Source organism: Hyla sarda, chromosome 7 (assembly GCF_029499605.1).
Source record: "Hyla sarda isolate aHylSar1 chromosome 7, aHylSar1.hap1, whole genome shotgun sequence".
Lineage (NCBI taxonomy): Eukaryota > Metazoa > Chordata > Amphibia > Anura > Hylidae > Hyla > Hyla sarda.
Window position 1 is genome coordinate 12,120,846 of NC_079195.1, and position 21,924 is coordinate 12,142,769.

Below are 21,924 nucleotides of genomic sequence, written 5' to 3' on the forward strand. Positions count from 1 at the left end.
TAAAAGCGAAAGTTGCCTGTTAACTCAATGGGCTGTTCGGGATAGCCGCGGCTAATCGCGGCATCCCAAACAGCTGACAGGACAGCGGGAGGGCCCCTACCTGCCTCCTTGCTGTCCGATCACCGAATGACTGCTCAGTGCCTGAGATCCAGACATGAGCAGTCATGCGGCAGAATCATCGATCACTGGTTTCCTATGAGAAACCAGTGATCAATGATGATCAGTGTGTGCAGTGTTATAGGTCCCTATGGGATAACAATGATCAGTATAAGAGATCAGTGTGTGCAGTGTTATAGGTCCCTATGGGATAACAATGATCAGTATAAGAGATCAGTGTGTGCAGTGTTATAGGTCCCTATGGGATAACAATGATCAGTATAAGAGATCAGTGTGTGCAGTGTTATAGGTCCCTATGGGATAACAATGATCAGTATAAGAGATCAGTGTGTGCAGTGTTATAGGTCCCTATGGGAGCTATAACACTACAAAAAAAAAAAGTGAAAAAAAAAAAGTGAATGAATATCATTTAACCCCTCCCCTATTAAAAGTTTGAATCACCCCCCTTTTCCCATAAAAAAAAAAAAAACCACAGTGTAAATAAAAATAAAAATAAACATATATGGTATCACCGCGTGCGGAAATGTCTGAATTATAAAAATATATAATTAATTAAACCGCTCGGTCAATGGCGTGCGCGCAAAAAAATTCCAAAGTCCAAAATAGTGCATTTTTGGTCACTTTTTATATCATTTAAAAATGAATATCAATAAGTCCTATCAATGCAAAAATGGTACCATTAAAAACTTCAGATCACGGCGCAAAAAATGAGCCCTCATACCGCCCCGTACGTGGAAAAATAAAAAGTTATAGGGGTCAGAAGATGACAATTTTAAACGTATAAATTTTTCTGCATGTAGTTATGATTTTTTCCAGAAGTCCGACAAAATCAAACCTATATAAGTAGGGTATCATTATAATCGTATGGACCTACAGAATAAAGAGAAGGTGTCATTTTTACTGAAAAATGTACTGTGTAGAAAGGGAAGCCCCCAAAAGTTACAAAATTACGTTTTTTTTTTTCAATTTCCAGAAAGTTAAACAGATTTGTAAATGACTTCTATTTAAATAAAAAAAAATCTTAATCCTTCTAGTACTTATCAGCTGCTCAAGTTGTGTTGTTGTTTTTCTGTCTAACTCCTCTCTGATGACACCTGTCTCGGGAGCTGTCCAGAGTAGAAGCAAATCCCCATAGAAAACCTCTTATGCGCGGGACAGTTCCTGAGACAGACAGATGTGTCAGCAGAGAGCACTGTTGTCAGACATAAAAGAACGACTCAACTTCAGCAGCTGATAAGTACTGGAAGGATTAAGATTTTTTTTTTTTTTTTATAGAAGTAATTTGCAAATCTGTTTAACTTTCTAGAGCCAGTTGATCTGAAAAATAAATAAATATTTTTTTTTCTGGAATACCCCTTTAAATATGTTGTTTTTCAGGGTAACTCATGGCTACATTGTGTCTCAGGCTCTTTTGGTCACTGAAAACAATCTCGGACACCTGTGTTAATTAGATTGCCAGGTGAGCCCAAATTAAAGAAAAACTACTAAAGGTGGGTGTTCCACATTATTAACCCCTTAAGGACCAGACCCATTTCAACCTTAAAGGGGTACTCCGCTGCTTAGCGTTTGGAACAAAATGTTCCGAACGCTTAGAGCCGGCGCCGGGAGCTCGTGACATCATATCCCCGCCCCCTCATGACGCCACTCCCCGCCCCCTCAATGCAAGTATATGGGAGGGGGCGTGGCATCCGCCACGCCCCCTCCCATAGACTTGCATTGAGGAGGCGGGACGTGAAGTTGTGAGGGGGCGGGGCTATGATGTCACAAGCTCCCGATGCCGGCTCTAAGCGTTCGGAACATTTTTTTCCTAATGCTGAGCAGTGGAGTAACCCTTTAAGGCCCAGGCCAATTTTTATTTTTGCATATTCGTTTTTTTCCTCCTCCCCTTCTAAAAATCATAACTCTTTTAAATTTCCATCCACAGACCCATATGAGGGCTTGTTTTTTGCGCCACCAATTTTACTTTATAATGACATCACTTATTTTACCATAAAATGTACGGCGCAACAAAAAAATTATTATTTATGTGGGAAAATTGAAAAGAAAACCGCAATTTAGCAAATTTTGGAGGGTTTTGTTTTCACGCTGTACACTTTCCGGTAAAAATGACATGTTTTATTAATTCTGTGGGTCAATACGATGAAAATGATCCCCATGTTATATGCCTTTTTATAATTGTACCGCTTAAAAAAAATCTCGAACTATTTTAACAAAATTAGTATGTTTGAAATTGCCCTATTTTGACCACCTATAACTTTCTCATTTTTCCGTATATGGGGCGGTATGCGGGGTCATTTTTTGCACCGTGATCTGTAGTTTTTATCGGTACCACTTTTGCTTATATTTGACTCTTTATTAATTTTTTTAATTATTTTTTTGGAATAAAATGTGACAAAAAAGTAGTAATTTGTTTTTTTTTTTTTTTTTGTTTTTTTTTTTAGGTTTACGATGTTCACCGTACGGGATAATTAAGAATATAGTTTGACAGTCCAGACTTTTACACACACGGCAATACCAAATATGTTTATTAAATATTTTTTTATTGCTTTTTGGGGGGTAAAATGGGAAAAAGGGATGATTTACATTTTTATTTGGGATGGGGATTTTTCAAATTTTTTACTTTTTTTCATGTTTTAACTTTATTTTTACACTTTGATAGTCCCCATTGGACACAGCACTGATCAGTATTATCGCTGATTTTCTGCTCTGGTTTGCTCGATGTCAGACCAGAGCAGAAGACCCAGGGAGACGGCCGGAGGCAGGTGAGGGGACCTCCGGCCGCCATGCTGGATGATCAGATCCCTGCGGCAGCGCTGCGGGTGATCTGATCATCCATTTAAAGTACCGCACTGCCGCAGATGCCGTGATCTGTATTGATAACGGCATCTGAGGGGTTATTGGCAGACATCAGCATGATCATGGTTAACAGCTGGGACCTGCCGCGCATGACAATGGACGTAAATGTACGTCATGGTGCCGTGGTACTTAACCCCTTAAGGACCAAGGACGTACCGGTACGTCCTTGGTCCTGCTCTTCTGATATAACGCAGGGTTACACAGTAACCCCGCGTCATATCACGGCGGGCCCGGCGTCATAGTGAAGCCGGGACCCGCCTCTAATAGCGCGCAGCGCCGATCGCGGCGCCGCACGCTATTAACCCTTTAGCCGCACGCTCAGAGCTGAGCCGCGCGGCTAAAAGTGAAAGTTCCCAGCTAGCTCAGTCGGGCTGTTCGGGATAGCCGCGGCTAATCGCGGCATCCCAAACAGCTTACAGGACAGCGGGAGGGCCCCTTCCTGCCTCCTCGCTGTCCGATCACCAAATGACTGCTCAGTGCCTGAGATCCAGGCATGAGCAGTCATGCGGCAGAATCGTTGATCACTGGTTTCTTATGAGAAACCAGTGATCAGCATAGAAGATCAGTGTGTGCAGTGTTATAGGTCCCTATGGGATAACAGTGATCAGTATAAGAGATCAGTGTGTGCAGTGTTATAGGTCCCTATGGGATAACAATGATCAGTGTGTGCAGTGTTATAGGTCCCTATGGGATAATAATGATCAGTATAAGAGATCAGTGTGTGCAGTGTTATAGGTCCCTATGGGAGAGATCAGTGTGCGCAGTGTTATAGGTCCCTATGGGATAACAATGATCAGTGTGTGCAGTGTTATAGGTCCCTATGGGATAATAATGATCAGTATAAGAGATCAGTGTGCGCAGTGTTATAGGTCCCTATGGGATAACAATGATCAGTGTGTGCAGTGTTATAGGTCCCTATGGGATAACAATGATCAGTATAAGAGATCAGTGTGTGCAGTGTTATAGGTCCCTATGGGACCTATAACACTGCAAAAAAAAAGTGAAAAAAAAAAGTGAATAAAGATCATTTAACTCCTCCCCTATTAAAAGTTTGAATCACCCCCCTTTTCCAATAAAAAAAAAAAAACCAGTGCAAATAAAAATAAACATATATGGTATCACCGCGTGCAGAAATGTCCGAATTATAAAAATATATCATTAATTAAACCGCTCGGTCAATGGCGTGCGCGCAAAAAAATTCCAAAGTCCAAAATAGTGCATTTTTGGTCACTTTTTATATCATTTAAAAATGAATAAAAAGCGATCAATAAGTCCTATCAATGCAAAAATGGTACCGCTAAAAATTAGCCCTCATATCGCCCCATACACGGAAAAATAAAAAAGTTATAGGGGTCAGAAGATGACAATTTTAAACGTATTAATTTTCCTGCATGTAGTTATGATTTTTTCCAGAAGTCCGACAAAATCAAACCTATATAAGTAGGGTATCATTTTAATCGTATGGACCTACAGAATACATATCAGGTGTAATTTTTACCGAAAAATGTACTACGTAGAAACGGAAGCCCCCAATATTTACAAAACAGCGGGTTTTTTTTCAATTTTGTCGCACAATGATTTTTTTTCCCGCTTCACCGTAGATTTTTGGGCAAAATGACTGACGTCATTACAAAGTAGAATTGGTGGCACAAAAAATAAGCCATCATATGGATTTTTAGGTGCAAATTTGAAAGAGTTATGATTTTTTAAAGGCAAGTAGCAAAAAACGAAAATGCAAAAACGGAAAAAAACCCGGTCCTTAAGGGGTTAATGCACCATGACGTACATGTACGCTTTGCCATGACAGCAAGCACCGGACTGGCACTCGCGCTCATGGGGGAGCGTAAATGTACGTCATGATGCATTAAGTACCACGGCACCATGACTTACATTTAGGTCTGTTGTCATTAAGGGGTTAAGCAGAGCATAATTTTCAAGCAATATGGGGAAGAAAAAGGATCTCTCTGCTGCGGAAAAGAGTGAAATAGTTCAATGCCTTGGACGAGGTATGAAAACATTAGATATTTCACGAAAACGTAAGCGTGATCATCGCACTATTGAGAGATTTGTGGCTGATTCAGAGCACAGACAGGTTTGTGAAGATAAAGGCGCATTGAGGAAGATTTCTGCCAGATCCATGAATCGGATCAAGAGAGCAGCTGCTAAAATACCATTACATAGCAGCAAACAAATATTTGAAGCTGCTGGTGCCTCTGGAGTTCCACGAACATTAAGGTGTCGAGTCTTCCAGAGTCTTGCAACTGGGCATAAACCTTCTATTTGGCCACCACTAACCAATGCTCACAAGCAGAAACAGCTGCTGTTCACTGATGAGTGTCGTGCAACCCTGGATGGTCCAGATGGATGGAGTAGTGGATGGTTGGTGGACAGCCACCCTGTTCCAACAAGGCTGCCACATCAGCAAGGCAGTGGTGGAGTCATGTTTTGGGCTGGAATCATGAGAAGAGAGCTGGTCAGCCCCGTTAGGGTCCCCCGAAGGTGTAAAGATGACCTCTGCAAAGTATGTGGAGTTTCTGACTGACCACTTTCTTCCCTGGTACAGAAGGAAGCACTATGCTTTGTGTAATAAAATCATGTTCCTGTATGACAATGCTCCATCTCATGCTGCAAAGAATACCTCTGCATCAATGGCTGCTATGGGGATAAAAGGAGAGAAAGTCATGGTGTAGCCTCCATCCTTCCCTGACCTCAATCCTATTGAGAACCTTTGGAGCATCCTCAAGCAAAAGATCTATGGGAGGCAGTTTACATCCAAACAGCAGCTCTGGGAGGCTATTCTGACATCTTGCAAACAAATTCAAGCAGAAACTGTCCAAAAACCTCAAGTTCAGTGGATACAAGACTTGTGAAGCTGCTATCAAATAAGGGTAAAATGTAACAAGACCTGTTACAATGTTTAAAAAGTAAAAATGTTGTATAAAAGTTTGATGTAAATAGCTTTTTATTTCAGTAAATGCTGCAAACACAACAAATGACTATGTTCAGTTCTTTATAACCTATAAACTGTTTTGAAACTTACTGTGTGTAATAATTTGTAAGTTTATTATGTTTAAAAAAACATATTGTTATCCTTAGGAGGTTTGTTCAGTAAAATGTGAATTGTGCTCTTAATAGTTGATAACATGAGAATTATGCTGACTGTTATTTACATGAATTATTTAGGAAAATGAGAAACATGTCATTTGCATAATAATTTGGAACAGGGTGTAGCTCTGGCTCCTCCCATTTGACATTTAGCTCTGACTCCTCCCATTACTTTTGATCATCTCTGACATGTTTCTCCATGGTCTCCATTGATCGGCGTCACCTGGGGTAAATTCAGCTGATTAGACAGGATGTGAGACAACACAGCCTTGTCTATATAAAGTCTCACAGCTGACAATGTATATCAGAGCAAACACCAAGACATGAGCTGGAAAGAACTGCCTGTAGAGCTCAGACACAAAATTGTGTGGAGGCACAGATCTGGAGAACGTGACAAAAACATTTCTGCTGCACTGAAGAATGAAGTATGGTGGGGGCAGCATCATGTCAGAAAGAAACCGGGCACTGCTTATCACCTGCCCAATACCATCCCTACACTGATCATGGTGGGGGCAGCATCATGTCAGAAAGAAACCGGCCACTGCTTATCACCTGCCCAATACCATCCCTACAGTGATCATGGTGGGGGCAGCATCATGTCAGAAAGAAACCGGCCACTGCTTATCACCTGCCCAATACCATCCCTACAGTGATCATGGTGGGGGCAGCATCATGTCTGGAGGAAACCAGGTACTGCCCATCACCTGCCCAATACCATCCCTACAGTGATCATGGTGGGGGCAGCATCATGTCTGGGGGAAACCAGGCACTGCCCATCACCTGCCCAATACCATCCCTACAGTGATCATGGTGGGGGCAGCATCATGTCTGGGGGAAACCAGGTACTGCCCATCACCTGCCCAATACCATCCCTACAGTGATCATGGTGGGGGCAGCATCATGTCTGGGGGAAACCAGGCACTGCCCATCACCTGCCCAATACCATCCCTACAGTGATCATGGTGGGGGCAGCATCATGTCTGGAGGAAACCAGGTACTGCCCATCACCTGCCCAATACCATCCCTACAGTGATCATGGTGGGGGCAGCATCATGTCTGGGGGAAACCAGGCACTGCCCATCCCCTGCCCAATACCATCCCTACAGTGATCATGGTGGGGGCCGCATCATGTCTGGGGAAAACCAGGCACTGCCCATCACCTGCCCAACACCATCTCTACAGTGATCATGGTGGGGGCAGCATCATGTCTGGGGGAGACCAAGCACTGCTCATCACCTGCCCAATACCATCCCTACAGTGATCATGGTGGGGGCAGCATCATGTCTGGGGGAAACCAGGCACTGCCCATCACCTGCCCAATATCATCCCTACAGTGATCATGGTGGGGGCAGCATCATGTCTGGGGGAAACCAGGCACTGCCCATCCCCTGCCCAATACCATCCCTACAGTGATCATGGTGGGGGCAGCATCATGTCTGGGGGAGACCAAGCACTGCCCATCACCTGCCCAATACCATCCCTACAGTGATCATGGTGGGGGCAGCATCATGTCTGGGGGAAACCAGGCACTGCCCATCACCTGCCCAATACCATCCCTACAGTGATCATGGTGGGCGCAGCATCATGTCTGGAGGAAACCAGGCACTGCCCATCACCTGCCCAATACCATCCCTACAGTGATCATGGTGGGGGCAGCATCATGTCTGGGGGAAACCAGGCACTGCCCATCACCTGCCCAATACCATCCCTACAGTGATCATGGTGGGGGCAGCATCATGTCTGGAGGAAACCAGGCACTGCCCATCATCTGCCCAATACCATCCCTACAGTGATCATGGTGGGGGCAGCATCATGTCTGGGGGAAACCAGGCACTGCCCATCACCTGCCCAATACCATCCCTACACTGATCCTGGTGGGGGCAGCATCATGTCTGGAGGAAACCAGGCACTGCCCATCACCTGCCCAATACCATCCCTACAGTGATCATGGCGGGGGCAGCATCATGTCTGGAGGAAACCAGGCACTGCCCATCACCTGCCCAATACCATCCCTACAGTGATCATGGTGGGGGCAGCATCATGTCTGGGGGAAACCAGGCACTGCCCATCACCTGCCCAATACCATCCCTACAGTGTTCATGGTGGGGGCAGCATCATGTCTGGAGGAAACCAGGCACTGCCCATCACCTGCCCAATACCAACCCTACAGTGATCATGGTGGGGGCAGCATCATGTCTGGAGGAAACCAGGCACTGCCCATCACCTGCCCAATACCATCCCTACAGTGATCATGGTGGGGGGCAGCATCATGTCTGGGGGAAACCAGGCACTGCCCATCACCTGCCCAATACCATCCCTACAGTGATCATGGTGGGGGCAGCATCATGTCTGGAGGAACCAGGTACTGCCCATCACCTGCCCAATACCATCCCTACAGTGATCATGGTGGGGGCAGCATCATGTCTGGAGGAAACCAGGCACTGCCCATCACCTGCCCAATACCATCCCTACAGTGATCATGGTGGGGGCAGCATCATGTCTGGAGGAAACCAGGCACTGCTCCCAACATGCCCAGACAAACACTGTACGGGCACGCTGGAAGTTGTAGTTTTAAAACAGCTGGAGGTCCCCTGGTTGGAAAACACTGAACCTAACAATGGGGCTAAACAAAACCAAATGCTCTATCTGTGCAGAAATGCCTTTGGCTGTTTAGAACATGATAGGAGTTGTAGCTCTGCACAGCCACTGGTTGATGTTACACCATGCACAAGGCTGTGTGAGCATGCTGGGTGTTGTAGTTCTGCAACACCGAACGAGCGGCAGGTTGAGAAATTCAGCATTTTGCTATTTGATATCTTCTAGTGACCCCTGCAGGACAAGTCTAGATTGCAGTTTCTGGTTTTACATTAGTTCAGCGTTCCGTGCCCAGGGTGCCTCAGCTGTTGCAAAACTACAACTCCCAGCATGCCCGGACAGCCGAAGGCTGTCCGGGCATGCTGGGAGTTGTAGTTTTGCAACAGCTGGAGGCACCCTGGGCAGGAAACACTGTATTAGTAATTTCCCCTTTAAAAGCAATTCTAAATCTTTGCAACTTTTTGTTATTTTGTTACTTTTTGTTACTTATTTTTTTATATTATTATTATTATTATTTTTTTATTATTATTATTTTAGCTACAGCACAATTTGTCACCTCTCTCTCTCTCTCTCTCTCTCTCTCTCTCTCTCTCTCTCTCTCTCTCTCTCTCTCTCTCTCTCCTTTTCTCTCGGACTCTGAATAAAAGCGCCGACCAAGGCGACGGCGACTTATTAAATCCAATAAATAACCGGCTCATTGAGCCTTCTCTCCGGTGGCGGTCGGCGATCCATTTGTAAACAGCCGCGGTCCCACGTAATAATAATCCGCTGGTAAATGAGACCTACTTTTCCCGGGACACACAATGGCGCGGAGGTAAAGAGGCTTCATCTGCGAACAGAAAAGTGCATCCGGCTTTTGTTGCCGGAGAGAGTGCGAAAAAAAATAAAAATAAAAAAAAACAAGGGAGGGAGGGGCCGTCGGCGCCCGGGTTTTGGCGCGCTGGCGGAGTTAATGGAACGAAATGGTCTATTATCTAAGTATTTGCACTTGATTTGCTCCATTCGGCAGAACGTGCGGATAAATGAGGCTTTTACGCGGAGAAGAATTAGCCGCTTCGCTTTGATTGCCGCGGACGTTCCTCCGCCGTCTGCCGGCCGTCACTCCTCGCCATTCCCAGCTAATCAAGCTTCCCTTTAAATGCGCCGAAGTGCTCGCTGAACACCGTTATTATGCCGTCCGATCGGAGCCGGGGAAAAAAAAAAGCTTCATATAAAGAGAGAAAATGAAGATGCACAATAGTCCGGAGCCTTAAAGCCGTAGAAAGAAAATATAATTTAGGTTTTTTTTTTCTTTTTTGCCCGGATTTAAGTGCGGCGGCGCAATGAAAGTAAAGGGGTAATTTAGTATCGACAAAAAAAAATAAATAGACGAAGCTGTGAATCAAGCGGCTCATTGTTCGAGAGCGTCTATTACCCGCCCCTCCGCCATTATTGTTGGAGGGGAATTATGGGAGATGGCGACTGTGGAGGCTGCACAAAAAAACGGACAATTAAGAGCTAATTGCGCTGATCTGATTGCAGGTTCTACATGGCGGGCGGCTGCGGCGCGGGCACTTATGGACTGCGCCAGGTAAAAAACACGGAGACTGCTCTATACTATTCCGCTTCAGCACAGTCATCATGTTCTATACTCTAGACACATCCAGAGCTGCACTCACTATTCTGCTGTTACATCGTGTCTTATCCTCCAGTCACCTCCAGAGCTGCACTCACTATTCTGCTGTTACATCATGACTTATCCTCCGGTCACCTCCAGAGCTGTACTCACTATTCTGCTGTTACATCATGTCTTATCCTCCGGTCACCTCCAGAGCTACATTCACTATTCAACTTTTAACATTATGTCTTTTCCTCCAGTTACATCCAAAGCTGCACTCACAATTATGCTGTTATATCACGTCTTGGAGGTGACTGGAATATAAGGTATAATGTAACAGCAGAATAGTGAGTGCAGCTCTGGAGGTGACTGAAGAGTAAGGCATTGGCATTATGTAACAGCAGAATAGTGAGTGCAGCTCTGGAGGTGACTGAAGAGTAAGGCATTGGCATTATGTAACAGCAGAATAGTGAGTGCAGCTCTGGATGTGACTGACGGCTAAGACATGATGTAACAGCAGAATAGTGAGTGCAGCTCTGGAGGAGACTAGTGGACAAGACATGTTGTAACAGCAGAATAGTGAGTGCAGCTCTGGAGGAGACTAGAGGACAAGACATGTTGTAACAGCAGAATAGTGAGTGCAGCTCTGGAGGAGACTAGTGGACAAGACATGTTGTAACAGCAGAATAGTGAGCTCTGGAAGTGACTGTAGCATAAAAAATGATGTAACAGCAGAATAGCTAGTGCAGCTCTCAAGGATAAGACATGATGTAACAGCAGAAGAGTGAGTGCATCTCTGGAGGAGTCTAGTTGATAAGATATAATGTAACAGTAGAATAGTGAGTGCAGCTCTGGATGTGAGTATTAAAAGGAGCACTTTCAGCGAAATACGGTAATATACAGTACGCAGAGTCCATTATATGTTATAAAATACGGTACGCAGAGTCCATTATATGTTATAAAATACGGTACGCAGAGTCCATTATATGTTATAAAATACGGTACGCAGAGTCCATTATATGTTATAATATACGGTACGCAGAGTCCATTATATGTTACAATATACGGTACGCAGAGTCCATTATATGTTACAATATACGGTACGCAGAGTCCATTATATGTTATAATATACAGTACGCAGAGTCCATTATATGTTATAAAATACGGTACGCAGAGTCCATTATATGTTATAATATACAGTACGCAGAGTCCATTATATGTTACAATATACGGTACGCAGAGTCCATTATATGTTACAATATACGGTACGCAGAGTCCATTATATGTTATAATATACGGTACGCAGAGTCCATTATATGTTATAAAATACGGTACGCAGAGTCCATTATATGTTATAATATACAGTACGCAGAGTCCATTATATGTTATAATATACGGTACGCGGAGTCCATTATATGTTATATTATACGGTACGCGGAGTCCATTCTATGTTACAATATACGGTACGCGGAGTCCATTCTATGTTACAATATACGGTACGCGGAGTCCATTATATGTTACAATATACGGTACGCAGAGTCCATTATATGTTACAATATACGGTACGCAGAGTCCATTATATGTTACAATATACGGTACGCAGAGTCCATTATATGTTACAATATACGGTACGCAGAGTCCATTATATGTTATAATATACGGTACGCAGAGTCCATTATATGTTATAATATACGGTACGCAGAGTCCATTATATGTTATAATATACGGTACGCAGAGTCCATTATATGTTACAATATACGGTACGCAGAGTCCATTATATGTTACAATATACGGTACGCAGAGTCCATTATATGTTACAATATACGGTACGCAGAGTCCATTATATGTTACAATATACGGTACGCGGAGTCCATTATTCGTTATAATATACGGTACGCGGAGTCCATTATATGTTACAATATACGGTACGCGGAGTCCATTATATGTTACAATATACGGTACACAGAGTCCATTATACGTTATAATATACGGTACGCGGAGTCCATTATATGTTATAATATACGGTACGCGGAGTCCATTATATGTTATAATATACGGTACGCGGAGTCCATTATTCGTTATAATATACGGTACGCGGAGTCCATTATATGTTACAATATACGGTACGCGGAGTCCATTATTCGTTATAATATACGGTACGCAGAGTCCATTATATGTTACAATATACGGTACGCAGAGTCCATTATATGTTACAATATACGGTACGCAGAGTCCATTATATGTTACAATATACGGTACGCAGAGTCCATTATTCGTTATAATATACGGTACGCAGAGTCCATTATATGTTACAATATACGGTACGCAGAGTCCATTATATGTTACAATATACGGTACGCAGAGTCCATTATTCGTTATAATATACGGTACGCAGAGTCCATTATATGTTATAATATACGGTACGCAGAGTCCATTATATGTTACAATATACGGTACGCAGAGTCCATTATATGTTACAATATACGGTACGCAGAGTCCATTATTCGTTATAATATACGGTACGCAGAGTCCATTATATGTTATAATATACGGTACGCAGAGTCCATTATATGTTATAATATACGGTACGCAGAGTCCATTATATGTTATAATATACGGTACACAGAGTCCATTATATGTTACAATATACGGTACGCAGAGTCCATTATATGTTATAATATACGGTACGCAGAGTCCATTATATGTTACAATATACGGTACGCAGAGTCCATTATACGTTACACTATACGGTACGCAGAGTCCATTATACGTTACAATATACGGTACACGGAGTCCATTATAGCTAATCAGTGGTCTCCAAACTGTGGCCTTTCAGAAGATGCAAAACTACAACTCCCAGCATGCTCGGACAGCCGTTGGCTGTCCGGGCATGCTGGGTGTTGTAGTTTTGCAAAATCTAGAGGGCCACAGGTCCCAGGTCAGTGAAGGGGTTAACCTCCGCAGCGAGGTTTCGGCCTAGAAACACTTGGCAGCCACTCACCGATGTCGTAGGCCAGGAAGTCCGCAGAGAAGCACTTGGCGCCGTTGCTCAGGGACGTGTCGTTGTGCGTGTTGCCGCCAAACACCAGCATGGCGCCGCTGATCAGCACCGCAGAGTGCAGGTACCGCGACAGACCGCTCTCCTTCAGGATCATCCTGCAACATAAAAAAGGGGGAAAAAGTCACAAAGGTATCAAAGCAACAACCGGACAGTTACATCGAAAGGACGGCGCCGCAACGTTCTAAGAGACAGTTTTCTGCTTAGAAAAGTTTGCAAAAGTATTGCGCTAGTCATATTCCACACGAAAATGAGCAAGCTACTTATAAACAGCTACTTATAAACACACTGATTAAAATAAAAAAAAGCACAAAATATTTTCCAAAAAATAAAATAATAATATAAAAACAAATAAATATAAAAAATAAATAAAAATAATAATAATTATAATGATTAATGATAATAATAAATAAATAGAATAAAAATTTATAATATTAAAAATAATAATACAAAAAATACATACATAAAATAAATAAATAAATAAATAAATAGATAAATAAAATGAAATACGGTAATATTAAAAATAACAATACAAATAAATAAATAAAATAATAATAATAATATAAATAAATAGAAAAATAGATAAATAAAAAGAAATAATAATATTAAAAATAATAATAAAAATAAATATTATTAATATTAAAAATAATAATATTATAAATAAATAGATAAATAAATAAAAAGAAATAATGTTAAAAATAATAATACAAAAAAAGACATACATAAAATCAATAAATAAATAGATAAATAAAATGAAATAATATTAAAAATAACCATACAAAAAAAATAATAATATATATAAATAGAAAAATAAATAAATTAGAAGAAATAAATATTTAAAATAATATATTATAAATAAATAGATAAATAAAAAGAAATAATGTAAAAAAATAATAATTCAAATATATAAATAAATTCTAAAATAATAATATTAAAAATAATAGATAAATAAAAAGAAATAATGTAAAAAATAATACAAAAAATACATACATAAAATAGATAAAATAGATAAATAAAAAGAAATAATGAAATTAATAAATAAAAAGAAATAATAAAGATAATAATATAAAAAATAATAGATAAATAAAAAGTATAAAAATAATAGATAAATAAAAAGAAATAATGTTAAAAATAATAATACAAAAAAATACATACATAGAATAAATAGATAAAATAGATAAATAAAAAGAAATAATAAAAATAATAGTTAAAGGTAATGTTACAAATAATAATACAAAAAAATGCATACATAAAATAAATAAATAAATAAAAATACAAATAAAATAATATAAATAAATAGAAAAATAGATAAATAAAAATAAAAAATACAAAAAATAATAATAAAAATAAATATTATTATTATTAAAAATAATATAAATAAATAAATAAAAAGAAATAATGTTAAAATGAATAATACAAATATATAAATAAGTAAATTCAAAAATAATAATATAAATAAATAGATAAATAAAAATAAATAATATAAAAAATCATAATACAAATAAATACATAAAGAAATAAATAATAATATAAAAAATGATAATAAAATAAACAAATAGATAAATAAAAATAAATAATAATAAAATAATAATAATAAATTCATAAATATATAAATAAAATATATAAATAAAAAGAAGTAATAATAAAAATAATATGAATAATAATAATAAAAGGGGGAATAGTTTATGCAGTCTGGCAAATTTACTATATTTATTGGTATAACTTGTAGCTGGAGTCTAGTCCTGTCTCAGGTAAATTCGCTCCTTTTTTGTGCTCCATTCTTTCACTTGCAATACCTTCGTTTGCTGTCAGTGAATGAAGGCATTCCCATCCAGAGGCTGAATAAAATCTGTGCTGATCCAAGGCTCTATTCACATCAGAGACCCAGGGGCTGAAAACCCCATCCTGACCTAATACTTTTCATAGCTGAGGGTTTGTTACAATGTTGAAGGGCTTAGCTAGGATTGGCAAAACAAGACTGATATTTTTTTTCCAAACCAGCGCCCCCCTGTCCTCAGGTTGTGTGCAGTATTGCAGCTCAGTTCCATTGAAGTGAATGGAGCCCAATATGACACACAGCTACCTACTTGATATCCATATCCTTCATCAAAATCGGGGCATGGCTTGCAGGGAAGGGGTGTGGCCTAAATGTATTTATTTATTTTGTATAATTATTATAATTCTTATAGAATGTTTGGCTTCTGTCAGTTTCACATATTAGGATGGTCTAAAATCGCCAAAATACATTTAATAAAATGAATTCCATATTTTATTTATACGCGTATATAAAGCGGCGAAGTCTATTAGAAAGCTGCAGATTCATAAAGAAGATTCCAGAAATTCAGAGACCACGTGGGCCGGTTTGGAGGAGACCCCCGCAGCCATCTCACTGCGTCTGCGGCATCGAAAAAAAAAACGTAAATGGTAAGGAGAAAGGTCAAGATATCGAGAAAGATACAAATACGAAAAAAAAATCAATATGGAAAGTTTAATAAATGGTCGGTGCCCACGGGGAAAGGTCAGGGTGCCGGGGGCCGGAGCTGCCCTTTATGGGGTCATAGATTTGCTTAATTCTTGCCCCGTGGTTGTGGCGCATTACACTGATACTTATGAATAAACATCCGGTCAGCGAGCGCCGCTCCAGGGGGGTTAATTATCTATGAGCCGGAGATGTCGCGTCCTCCTCCATGTGAGCAGAAAACAAGCAGCGCAATTCATAGAGCATTAGAGGGTCCGACACCCCCCAAATCCTGCATCGGAGAGCACTTCTTAAAGAGACAGGTGCACAAAAACCTCTGCTTGTTCAGTGTCTGCTGTAATGATGTGCATCATATTTCTGCACAGTCATCTCTTGCAGATAAAACTAACCATCCCCTATACTACATAATTATACATGTATACCATTCAGGAGCCTGGGAAAGCTGAATGACAACCCATGCTGCTGCAACAAAAAATCCTGAATGGTAAATTGGCCTCTGTCTTTGGGGATTTGCCACTGAAAACCCATACTGCGGCAACTACAACTCCTGCAGATTTGCCATTCAGGAGCCTGGGAAAGCTAAATTACAACCCATATGACTGCAGGTACAACTCTTGAATGGTAAATTTGCCTTTGAATATTTGTCATTCAGGAGCTTGGGAAAGCTAAATTACAACCCATATAGCTGGAAGTACAACTCCTGAATGGTAAAGTTGCCTTTCCCTTTGCCATTCAGGAGCCTGAGAAAGCTGAATGAAAACCCATGCAGCTGCAACTACAACTCCAGATGGTAAAATTTGCCCTTGCCTTTACAGATTAGCTATTCAGGAGCATAAGAAAGCGAAATGAAGAAACACATCCATCTGCATCTATAACTTCTAAACAGGAAATTTGCCTTTGCAGATTTGCCATTCAGAAGAATGAGAAAGCCGAATAAAAACCCATCCGGCTGCAACTACGACTACTGAATGGTTAATTTGTATTTGCCTTTGCAGATTTGCCATTCAGGAGCCTGAAAAAGCTAAATGACAACCCATAAAGCTACAGCTACCACTTCTGGATGGTAAAGTTTGCCTTTGCCTTCACAGATTTGCCATTCAGTAGCCTAAGAAAGATGAATGACCACCCATATAGCTGCAACTGCAACTTCTAAACAGTATGTTTTTACAGATTTGCCATTCAGGAGCATGAGAAAGCTGAATGGCAACCCATACACCTTCAACTACCACTTCTTAATCGTAGACTTTTGCAGACATTTTATTCAGGAGCCTAGGAAAGCGGAATGAAATCCCATAAAGCTGCAAATACAACTTATAAACAGTAAATTTGCCTGTGCAGATTTGCCGGTCAGGAGCATTAGAATGTTGTAATTGCAGCCATGCTGCTTGTCACCCAACTTTCCCAGAAAATGATATACAGTATATACCTGAATAGAACCGGTAACGGGCGTGGTCCAGCAGCACCGGCTGTCAGCAATGGCGCATATGCCTTAAAGGGGAAGAGCAGCTTAATTTCCCCTTTAAATGGGTACACTTTAAAGGGGTTAAACAGATTTGTAAATTACTTCTAGTAAAAAAAATCTTAATCCTTCCAGTACTTATCAGCTGCTGTTGTGATGCACAGGAAGTTCTTCTCTTTTTGAATTTTCTTTCTGCCTGACCACAGATTTTCTATGGGGATTTGCTCCTACTCTGGACCGTTCCTAAAAGTGACAGAGGTGTCAGCAGAGAGCACTGTGGTCAGGAAGAAAGGAAATTCAAAAAGAGAGCAACTTCCTGTGGATCATAACAGCAGCTGATAAGTACTGGAAGGATTAAGATTTTTTAATAGAAGTCATTTACAAATCTGTTTAACTTTCTGGCATCAGTTGATAAAGAAAAAAAAAAAAAAAAAAAGTGGAGTCCCCCTTTAAGGCATGTCCCCTTTAAGAGCCCCAATGTCAGGAGGTAACATTCATAACAAAATAGAAACTTTAACAATGTTTCCATCTTGTAGTGCTGTCTAATATTTCCAGCACAGAGCCCCTTCCCCCCCCCCCCCCCCCCCCCCGCCCCCCCGCAGCAGCTGGCCCCCTCCACCCCACAGCAGCTGGCCCCCTCCACTCCGCAGCAGCAGCAGCTGGCCCCCCAGTCAGGTGGAGGCGTCGTGGCTTCTCCAGGCACAAATTAATCCAGTGAGTGAGAACATTCGGGGAGATGAAAAGGTCAATGTATGCGGCGCACGGGCGGCGACGAACCATGTTGGATCAACGGCTTAGATTCCGTGTTTGCGAATTCTATTCTAGCAAAGCAAACGGGAAGATGTGCTACGATACCGCCAGCCGGGGCGCGAGTGACCCCTGCATTGCCAGGCTGGACAGGTGGAACAGTCGTCTCCAAACTGTAAGCCTCCAGTTGTTGCTAAACTACAACTCCCAGCATGCCCGGACAGCCAACGGCTGTCCGGGCATGCTGGGAGTTGTAGTTTTGCAACAGCTGTAGGCCCACGCTGCTTTCTAGATTGATGACTTTTGCAGCATGGTGCGGATTATAGTGGATGCTCTGAGCAAATGTTTCCAGCATTCCATGTGTGTTTCCTAGTGCCTTGTATTCAGTTTTGTTTGTAGTCTGTCAGGGCATGCTGTAAATTGTAGTTTTGCAACAGCTGGAGGCACCCTGCTTGGTAAACCCTGCTTTATAGATTGATGACTTTTGCAGTATGGTGCGGATTATAGTGGATGCTCTGAGCAAATGTTTCCAGCATTCCATGTGTGTTTCCTAGTGCCTTGTAGTCCGTTTTGTTTCTAGTCAGTCCGGGCATGCTGGGAGTTGTAGTTTTGCAACAGCTGAAGGTCCACACTGCTTTATTGATTGATGACTTTTTGCAGTATGGTGCGGATTATAGTGAACGCTCTCTGCTCAATTGTTTACAGCATTCTATGTGTGTTTCCTAGTTCCTTGTAGTCAGTTTTGTTTGTTGTCAGTATGGGCATGCTGGGAGTTGTAGTTTTGCGACAGTTGTAGGCCCACGCTGCTTTCTAGATCGATGACTTTTGCAGTATGGTGCGGATTATAGTGGATGCTCTGAGCAAATGTTTCCAGCATTCCATGTGTGTTTCCTAGCGCCTTGTAGTCTGATTTGTTTCTAGTCAGTCCGGGCATGCTGGGAGTTGTAGTTTTGCAACAGCTGAAGGTCCACACTGCTTTATTGATTGATGACTTTTTGCAGTATGGTGCGGATTATAGTGAACGCTCTCTGCTCAATTGTTTACAGCATTCTGTGTGTTTACTAGTTCCTTGTAGTCAGTTTTGTTTGTTGTCAGTATGGGCATGCTGGGAGTTGTAGTTTTGCAACAGCTGTAGTGCCTTGCTGCTTTCTAGATTGATGACTTTTGCAGTATGGTGAGGATTATAGTGGATGCTCTGTGCAAATGTTTCCAGCATTCCATGTGTGTTTCCTAGTGCCTTGTAGTCTGATTTGTTTCTAGTCAGTCCGGGCATGCTGGGAGTTGTAGTTTTGCAACAGCTGAAGGTCCACACTGCTTTATTGATTGATGACTTTTTGCAGTATGGTGCGGATTATAGTGAACGCTCTCTGCTCTATTGTTTACAGCATTCTATGTGTGTTTCCTAGTTCCTTGTAGTCAGTTTTGTTTGTTGTCAGTATGGGCATGCTGGGAGTTGTAGTTTTGCGACAGCTGTAGGCCCACGCTGCTTTCTAGATCGATGACTTTTGCAGTATGGTGCGGATTATAGTGGATGCTCTGAGCAAATGTTTCCAGCATTCCATGTGTGTTTCCTAGCGCCTTGTAGTCTGATTTGTTTCTAGTCAGTCCGGGCATGCTGGGAGTTGTAGTTTTGCAACAGCTGAAGGTCCACACTGCTTTATTGATTGATGACTTTTTGCAGTATGGTGCGGATTATAGTGAACGCTCTCTGCTCAATTGTTTACAGCATTCTGTGTGTTTACTAGTTCCTTGTAGTCAGTTTTGTTTGTTGTCAGTATGGGCATGCTGGGAGTTGTAGTTTTGCAACAGCTGTAGTGCCTTGCTGCTTTCTAGATTGATGACTTTTGCAGTATGGTGAGGATTATAGTGGATGCTCTGTGCAAATGTTTCCAGCATTCCATGTGTGTTTCCTAGTGCCTTGTAGTCTGATTTGTTTCTAGTCAGTCCGGGCATGCTGAGAGTTGTAGTTTTGCAACAGCTGAAGGTCCACACTGCTTTATTGATTGATGACTTTTTGCAGTATGGTGCTGATTATAGTGAACGCTCTCTGCTCAATTGTTTACAGCATTCTATGTGTGTTTCCTAGTTCCTTGTAGTCAGTTTTGTTTGTTGTCAGTATGGGCATGCTGGGAGTTGTAGTTTTGCGACAGCTGTAGGCCCACGCTGCTTTCTAGATCGATGACTTTTGCAGTATGGTGTGGATTATAGTGGATGCTCTGAGCAAATGTTTCCAGCATTCCATGTGTGTTTCCTAGCGCCTTGTAGTCTGATTTGTTTCTAGTCAGTCCGGGCATGCTGGGAGTTGTAGTTTTGCAACAGCTGAAGGTCCACACTGCTTTATTGATTGATGACTTTTTGCAGTATGGTGCGGATTATAGTGAACGCTCTCTGCTCAATTGTTTACAGCATTCTATGTGTGTTTCCTAGTTCCTTGTAGTCAGTTTTGTTTGTTGTCAGTATGGGCATGCTGGGAGTTGTAGTTTTGCGACAGCTGTAGGCCCACGCTGCTTTCTAGATCGATGACTTTTGCAGTATGGTGCGGATTATAGTGGATGCTCTGAGCAAATGTTTCCAGCATTCCATGTGTGTTTCCTAGCGCCTTGTAGTCTGATTTGTTTCTAGTCAGTCCGGGCATGCTGGGAGTTGTAGTTTAGCAACAGCTGAAGGTCCACACTGCTTTATTGATTGATGACTTTTTGCAGTATGGTGCGGATTATAGTGAACGCTCTCTGCTCAATTGTTTACAGCATTCTATGTGTGTTTCCTAGTTCCTTGTAGTCAGTTTTGTTTGTCGTCAGTATGGGCATGCTGGGAGTTGTAGTTTTGCAACAGCTGTAGGCCCATGCTGCTTTATAGATTGATGACTTTTGCAGTATAGTGCGGATTATAGTGGATGCTCTGTGCAAATGTTTCCAGCATTCCATGTGTGTTTCCTAGTGCCTTGTAGTCCGTTTTGTTTCTAGTCAGTCCGGGCATGCTGGGAGTTGTAGTTTAGCAACAGCTGAAGGTCCACACTGCTTTATTGATTGATGACTTTTTGCAGTAAGGTGCGGATTATAGTGTACGCTCTGCTCAATTGTTTACAGCATTCTGTGTGTTTCCTAGTTCCTTGTAGTCAGTTTTGTTTGTTTACAGTCTGGGCATGCTGGGAGTTGTAGTTTTGCAACAGCTGTAGGCACCCTGGTTGGTAAACACTGCTTTATAGATTGCTGACTTTTGCAGTATGGTGCAGATTATAGTGTAAGCTTTATACAAATGTTTCCACTATTCTATGTGTGTTTCCTAGTGCCTTGTTGACAGTTTTGTTTGTTGTCAGTCCGGGCATGTTGAAAGATGTAGTTTTACAACAGCTGGAGGCACGCTAGTTGGTAAAAACTGCTTTTTAGATTGCTGACGTTTGCAGTATTGTGCGGATTATAGTGTATGTTTTGTACAAATGTTTCCACCATTCTATGTGTGTTTCCTAGTGCTTTGTTGTTGTAGTCAGTTTTGATTGAAGTCAGTCAGGGCATGCTGGGAGTTGAAGTTTTGCAACAGCTTATGGTCCATACTGCTTTATTAATGGATGACTTTTGCAGTATGGTGCGGATTATAGTGGATGCTCTGCTCAATTGTTTCCAGCATTCTATGTGTGTTTCCTAGTGCCGTGTAGTCAGTTTTGTTTGTAGTCTGTCAGGGCATGCTGGAAATTGTAGTTTTGCAACAGTTAGAGGCACCCTGCTTGGTAAACCCTGCTTTATAGGTTGATGACTTTTGCTGTATGGTGCGGATTATAGTGTATGCTCCATGCAATGGTTTCCAGCATTCTATGTGTGTTTCCTAGTACCTTATTGTAGTCAGCTTTGTTTGTAAATAGTCCGGGCATGCTGGGAGTTGTAGTTTTGCGACAGCTGGAGGCACCCTGCTTGGTA

At 41.5% G+C, this 21,924-nt stretch overlaps 1 protein-coding gene across 2 annotated transcripts in view; it reads right to left on the reverse strand.

The window, feature by feature from the left end:
* ATRNL1 (attractin like 1) overlaps window positions 1-21,924 on the reverse strand; it is a 638,934-nt gene that overhangs the window by 484,455 nt on the left and 132,555 nt on the right. For both annotated transcript variants that reach the window (XM_056531006.1, XM_056531007.1), the window contains exon 10: window positions 13,272-13,426. In XM_056531006.1, coding sequence (XP_056386981.1) covers window positions 13,272-13,426 — 155 coding nt within the window. The remainder of the gene's footprint in view (window positions 1-13,271; window positions 13,427-21,924) is intronic.